The following is a 6,962-nucleotide window of genomic DNA, read 5'->3' as shown; positions in this document are numbered from 1 at the left end:
CTGCTTCTTAGACAAGCAATAGTAGAGAAAGCCAGGAAAAAAAAAACCCAAACAAACACATAGCAAACCAACCACAGAGATTTTGAAAACCACAGTGTTTATTGTTACAAATCAAGGTAAACCAAGTTCTTGCTCAGAGCTATCTTAGCAGAGAAGTAAAATAAACATTCCTTCCCTGGTTTTTATCGTAAGAACCTCTGTGAACTTCATGCGGAAAGTGGCTCCTTCTCCCTTACAGCAAGGCAGGGCACCCCTTTCATGTACCACGCTGACCGGGATTAGGGGGGTGCGGCAGGAGACTGCTTGGACAGACTGACACAAAAAGTGCACCCTCACCTTCAGCAACCCTTCCAGGTGCTGTATACCTTGCTGTATTCCTTGTTACTGATGCCCTCCTAAGAGGGCATTGTCTGTCCCATTGTCTTCCAGCTCTTAGAGACAAAGAGATCTCGGCTCTTAGCAATGGTCACCAAGAGACGTCCCACATAGTAACCGCTCACCTGGCCCACACCATCATTCCTGCCCATCGAAAGCAGGAATGTTAGTGACCCTGGAAAGAAGATGTAGAGGATAAGTTAAGCAGTTTCAGAGATAAGTATCAAACCCTACTGCACGTAGGACTTGCACTTCCTCCAATCCCTCCCTTCCACCCCTGCTCATACCCATACAAATTGCTAAGTGCAGGACCCATGTGCTGTGTGGAAAGAAGGAAAGAAGCAGGCCCAAGGAGAACTACTGACAACTTCTGCCATCTGCTCTGCCTCTTTCAGTAATGGGATTGCTGAAGGACTGGGCTGTGTGAATGTGTAGAATGATTCTCCCCTTCAAAGAGAAAGTTCAAGATGTAGGCAATGAAATTTAAGTAGAAAGAAATGTAATTAGGCAGGGCAGCCTTTAAAAAACAAACTGCTGTCCAGATATCCATCCTGTGAAACAGCTTTCAACACAGTTATGGTGTTAACATTATTTGCTTATTAATGAGACCCATCACCTAGCAAGATTTTTGAGACTGGATTGTTCAGTTTGTGTTTGTTGTATAGTTTCAGGGAGAAAGGGGTAGAAATTCTTCTTGTGCCTAGGATTCAGTTGGACTGGAAACAATTTAAAGAAAAAGAAACAAATGTGAAGAGCAGACACCCATCAGCCAGAGAGACATTAGTGGAGAAAGATCACATAGACACATAGAAAGGTCCATAGCTCCAGTTTCAGGTAATTTCTTCAACATTAACTAAGATGAAGCCTGAGCTATATGCTCATATAGTCAACCCAAGTTTCGAGTTTCTTCGTCTCTAATTGATGTCCCATGCAAATTCTTATGTGTGTGTGGTTAAACAGCTGCTTCTCTGCAGAAGAGCTGCCCCGCCAACTAAGGCCAGGTGCTAGGAGATTACTGTACCTGGTTCATAGGTTTTAAGAGGCTTATGTGTCAGGCTGTTGTAGATATTTGTCACTGCAATGTTGGCATGGAGCCCAGCATGGTAAGCCATCTTTGGTTCCTTCAGATCTGCGCAGTCCCCAATGGCATAGATGTTCTCATAGCCTTCCAGCTGCAGGTGCTTGTTAACTTTCAGAGCACTGTTACTTGCCATTTTGTCCCCTGTTTTGCAAAACAGTAAACTGTCAGAAGATTTGTGTTGCTTGTTGTGGCCTGAAACCCTCAAAGGATGATGATGTTATCAGCCATGCCACTGACACAAAATGAGGAGTTAGGTTTTCATCATCTTTTCCACATGTCGAGGAAGAAATGCATTTTGCCTTGCTGCAGTTAATTATTGCAGTCTTGTGCAATGAATCATCCTCTGATATTTCAGTAGAAACATCAAGAAACAGTAAGAGCTGTTGTTCACAGCATGAGAAAGGGGCTGTATAATGGTCATATTGATCCACAGTTGCAGTGCCATAACCAAAACTGGGCTGTCAGAGCTCTCGGACTGAAGATGTGTCACGACATGACTAATCACCTGATAGCCCTCTGACACTGATACTTCAGCAAGAACACCAAATGTCCCAAGCCTGGTTGTGCTCAGAACTCATCAAGCTTTTATTTAAAATGAAATACTGGCCTTGACAACAGGAGCTGCCATCAGCTTCCAGGTGTCATCTGCCTCATGCTGAACTAACCTACTAAGGTTTCTTGGAGGTATCAGCAGAAAGAGCTGGAGAAGACTTGGTCAGCTGACCTATGGTCTATAGGTTTCCAACAGTCACATTTCACAGGTAAGTGTTTAATGTGATGTTAGAACATTTGCTGTATCATGGAATAATCACCCCAGGCTGTATAAAGTTGACCCCTAACCTCATAATACTCAAGTACAAGACGTTGAAGAACTGCTGCTTCTCCCCAACTGCGGGTTTGTTGTTTCGTTTGGGTTTTTTTTTTTGTTTTTTTTTTCACTTACCAAATGCATCAGTGTATGCTGAAGAGTTAATCTTTATCCCTGTGCACAGGACCACCATGTCAGCAACCACCTCGGTGCCCTTTTCTGTCTTTACTACTATGTCCTTCTGGAACTGGTTTGGCATGAGGTTTTCCATGTTGCTGACTCTTTCATCTGTTGCGACAGAGAGCCCTGGGTCACAGACCTTTACTGGGCTGCTGCTTCAGCTAACCCAGATGTATCCAGAGGAGCAGGAATGCAAGGCAGCCATGCTTAGTCAAAAAAAGTCAGAAAGAGGATGGTAGGAAAAGGTGCTTTGGATAAAGGAAGAGCAGCTTCAGAGCGTAGGTCTTTAGCAGCATTGTTAAGTACGTACTTAATAGAAGGTGTACTCCTTTTCTGAGGAGAATGTCCTTCACCACCTGGCGGACGCTATCAAGCAGCTGTGCATCAGCCAGTGCGGTTTTTGAGTGAATGAGGGTGACCTGTTGGGGACAAAACAGCAAACGGGGACACAGGAATGGGATAGGAGTCATTATGTGCTGGTCTGGTGCAGCTGTATCTAGCTTTCTTCCAACCCCACTTAATGCACAGGGAGAGAGCCAGTGAAAGGCATCTAGTGCCAGTAATTGCTGGTGACAGACTACAGCGTGCTCTCAGAAGAGCAGACAAAAGAGCTGCCATTGCAAGGAAGCTGCTGATTTGCAAAGATCTCAGACACCTCCAGCAGGACCCTGACAGTCGAAGTCTCAGAAACAAAGATGAAGTTAATTGTAACAAACAAGCTTCTACCTCTTTGGCTGGGAACTCAGTTTTGATCTCTGCAGCCATCTCGACTCCAGCAGCACCACCTCCCACCACCACGATGCGCTCAGATTTCTCAATCTTGAAGTAAGAAGAAACTCGTGTTATAAAACAACTGTGAAGTGCAGGAAGTTGGATGCTTTCAGCCAATCTGTGATCAGACCTTTCTGGGATGCAGCAATAAACCCCCTATTTTGTTAGTAGGAAACAACCCTGTGCACTCTTCCTGTGTACACTAACACTCTTGAGCATTTCAGGTTTCTCCCTGTGCAGACAGGGGGAAAGACTGATCTTCTCCTGGGGCATGAAGATCTTGTGCTCTTTGTCTTGGCCTGTCCGTGCAGCCATTGTGGTCTCTTTTTCCTAGACCTGATGGCTCCAGATACCCATAGTGGTGCCTGGGACAGGGAAGCTGACCAAAGGCAAGCTATGCTTCCAAGGAAATAAGTGGATTCCTCACCTCTTTAACCATGTCTTCATAGGTCTGGATGGCACTTTCCATGTCAATGACTTTGTTGAACTTCCCAGGGAACGGCCCATCACTGCCTGTTGCAAGAATGAGATGGGAGTAGTGAAGCTCCTGGTAAGGCAGAAGGTGGAATAGGATATCAGACCTCTCCAAAACATTCTAGAACACACTTGTTGTCTCCTAGGCACTGTTCACTCATTTGCCCTCCTCCAGTCCCCACTGACAGCTAGGAAGGTACTTGCCACTGCCAGAAGGTGACTTTAGGAACCTAGACACCTGGTCCAAGTAACTGCCTTCCTGGGGTCTGAGAGAAGCAACATTCTCAGGTGAACTGAGAGCTTTGAAGAAACTACCATAGGGTTACAGGAAATAACCTGATGTTTATGCCAAACACTGAAGCTACTACCACAGCTGGCTCCAGAGACTAACTTCTCTCATTCACCCTCTTCTGAACAGAGATGAGATGCTCTGGCTGTAAAAAGTTATCTGGGCTGCTGCCCTTGTTTCATGCTGCAGTTAGATAAGGATCTGAGCTCAAAGGTTAATTGTTGAACTCTAAATCCAGATCTAAGAATAAAAGGTCATCTGAGCACTAGATGGGGTGTGGTATTTAGTGGGCACCCACATCCAACACAGCTCTAGGCCACTTCATTTGTCTAGAAGGGATGGTGCCATTCAGTGCACACAGTGAAAGGTGGTCTCTGCTACCAGGCTCTTCAGGGTGCTACAGTCTTTCACATTGCCTTTTAGTTTTGGAGTAGATGGTGGGGGGCTGCTTCTCTTTGGGGTAGCCTGCCAAAGAAGTGGGTTCTTGCTTTCATTCCTCCCTGTCTCCTTGAGTTACAGGGCCAGTATCAAGCATGAGCATTCGTGTATCTGCCCAGAAGTGGCAGAAGCCATAGGGAAAACACTCAGTGCCTTCCCAGGGGACCAGGGTTACAGCAGGGGCAGGTGTTTCAGCCAAGCTGAGGGTTACATCAGAACAAGAACCCTGTTATGTGTGTGTGAACTCTGAGCCCAGGGATATTGATCGATGGGGGTAGTGAGCTCAGCTGACCTGCACTGTAGGAGATGTGGGGGTGGTTCTAGCAGCTGAACAGCATTCCCAGTCCTTATCCAACTCAAGGGATGAGGTTCAGTTTGGTTTTCCCAGAGAACAATTCTGTCTTGTACACTCACATGCCCTCTCTTCTGGCAGATGAGAGCTATGCTCCTCTTCCCACTCAGTGTCCAGGTGCCCTGTGGTCCTTCCCATCTCTTTCTTTCCCCTCAGAGGACTCCAAGCATAGACAGGAGTATAAAACCTGAATTCCAAGTAATTTTTCCAACCAGTCATCATCACTTATAGCCTAGATTTGGAGTACTGCATCCTCACAGCCACTTTGTGGGTGAAGAAAAACCCTTCAGAGGGGGAGGGGAGACGCAAAACATGCTCCACTGACTCTCCACATGAGCAAGTGATTCCATAAGTTACTCACGGCACGTTATTGCATCACCTACCTCACCATCGCTGAGCAAGACTTGTTGCCTCCCAGGGTCTATGCCAACAACCTTGCCTTGTCGGAAGCTGTCCCCAAAGGTGACAGAGTAGGAGATGAAAGTCTTCTTTGCAAATCCTGTGGTAAGAGGAGACAAGAGGGAAGAGCTCTCCCATTCTGCTAACAAACCCCTCCTTCCTCCCTCCTCCCCTCACGACATTCTTTTGCAGATAAAAACATTGTATGCACCTGGGACCAGGGGCTGGGCCTCTGCTCTGCCTTATCTCTGGCCAGCCCTGAGCTTGGGGACCTTTGCCTCTGATCTGGTGGCAAGATCAGCTCCTGGGAGGCCCTGTGACACATTCAGCTGCATTGCTTTGTCTTTTTGTTTGCCAGTAAGGGCTCTGCTGTAGCCCAGGCCATTTCAGGCAGGGTGACAGAGGCTTTTTTTGTTATGTTACCTACCCTCTCAGAACAAACTTTTGACATCCTTTTGTTGCTTGCTCCCGTCTTTGAACATGAGATTTTCCTGCTAACTCCCCAGTGACTGGAGTAATGGGGTTTGCCCAATTTCCCAAGTGAGATCCCAGACAAACCTAATCATCTCTCCAACAAAATTTTACCATCCAGGACCTCACTGGTAAGCTGCTTGACTTTGCAAGTGCCAGATACAGAAAGCTAGACATTCACCCCTTCCAGCTGCTGCTGCTGGTTTTAGCTTAGTCATCTTCTACGCCTTTGAAATAATAATAATAACAACAATTTAAAAAGGCCATCTGAGTAGTTTTCACTCAAGTTTTCCCAGCGGACCTACAACTGGCTTAACACAGACGCCCTGTGGTCCTCCCCGAGCCAAGTATTCGTTTTCCAGATGAAAAACATCGGGTATTTCACCATCACTAGGGCGGAGATGCACTTTCAGTACCCCGTTCCTACGTGCTCCCCGAGTCCCTCCGTGCTGCTGCCGTCCCGGGCGCGGGTCGGGGCCCGGGGCCGCGGGGGAGGGGGGTTCAGCCCTTACCGCTCTCCACGGCGGCGCGGAGCCCAGCGACGTTGTGATGAAAAGCGTCCCTCATGTCCACCAGCACGAAGGGGATGGCCCAGGACTTGAGCAGGCTGGCGGCCGCCATCCCTCCGAAGCCGCCCCCGACCACCACCACCCGCACGGAGCCGTCCAGGGACAGGCGGGATCCCATCCTGCGGCGCTAGTTCGGGTGGGCGGCAGCCGGGGCCCGTCCTGCCTTCCACGGCAGTGGCTCTGCTCCCGCCTCCTGCTCCCTTCCTGCCGCGGCTGATTAGCTCTGGCAGCCGTAAAGCTGCAGGGAGGAGCTGGGATTCTCAAGGTTGTAGCTCAGTGTGCAAATTTTGGCTCTCCCGAAGGGTGGGGCAATGCTTCCGGCCAGGTTCTGCCCAGGTGAGCACCAAGAGTCCCGACGAGTTTTCCCTTTCGCCTTCCTTGTGTCCTCCCATATATATCCTCTAGGTGAGAAGGGGACCCTAAGGATCTTCTGAAGTAAGAGCTGTGCTTTAATGGTGGTGGCGAACAGCCAGAGAGCAAGGGAACAGTTTGGGTATAGTAGCTGTGACTTGGCAGCAGGTAAGGGTGCTGTGCAAGACAAGAGGCTCTGCTAATGCTGAGGATGTGCTGAGTCCTGCCAAACCCTAGTATTACAAGTCACGAACTCATCTTTAAAAAAAAGAAAACAGTAAAGGAGATGTTTTGGGGTTTTGTTTTGTTTTGGAAAGTCCATGAAGATGAGGCTTTGTCTGTCTACCTTGGCTTGTCGTTTGTCAGCTCTGAGTTTTGGCTCAATGCACGTTGGTTTGATGCCC

General features: G+C 48.0%; 1 protein-coding gene across 1 annotated transcript; it reads right to left on the bottom strand.

Moving 5' to 3' along the window:
- Window positions 1-80: 80 nt before the first annotated feature.
- Window positions 81-6,429, bottom strand: AIFM2 (AIF family member 2). Its single transcript, XM_071749017.1, has 8 exons — window positions 6,151-6,429; window positions 5,152-5,267; window positions 3,643-3,762; window positions 3,171-3,263; window positions 2,755-2,863; window positions 2,400-2,552; window positions 1,397-1,597; window positions 81-550 (listed from the first exon to the last, which is right to left on the bottom strand). The coding sequence occupies exons 1-8, from the start codon at window positions 6,323-6,325 to the stop codon at window positions 396-398; spliced, it is 1,122 nt and encodes a 373-aa protein (XP_071605118.1). The 5' UTR covers window positions 6,326-6,429; the 3' UTR covers window positions 81-395.
- Window positions 6,430-6,962: the final 533 nt, after the last annotated feature.

The sequence above is a fragment of the Heliangelus exortis genome, chromosome 7 (genome assembly GCF_036169615.1).
Source record: "Heliangelus exortis chromosome 7, bHelExo1.hap1, whole genome shotgun sequence".
Lineage (NCBI taxonomy): Eukaryota > Metazoa > Chordata > Aves > Apodiformes > Trochilidae > Heliangelus > Heliangelus exortis.
The sequence above is the reverse complement of the archived record's forward strand: the minus strand, read 5'-3'. Positions and strand labels throughout refer to the sequence as shown.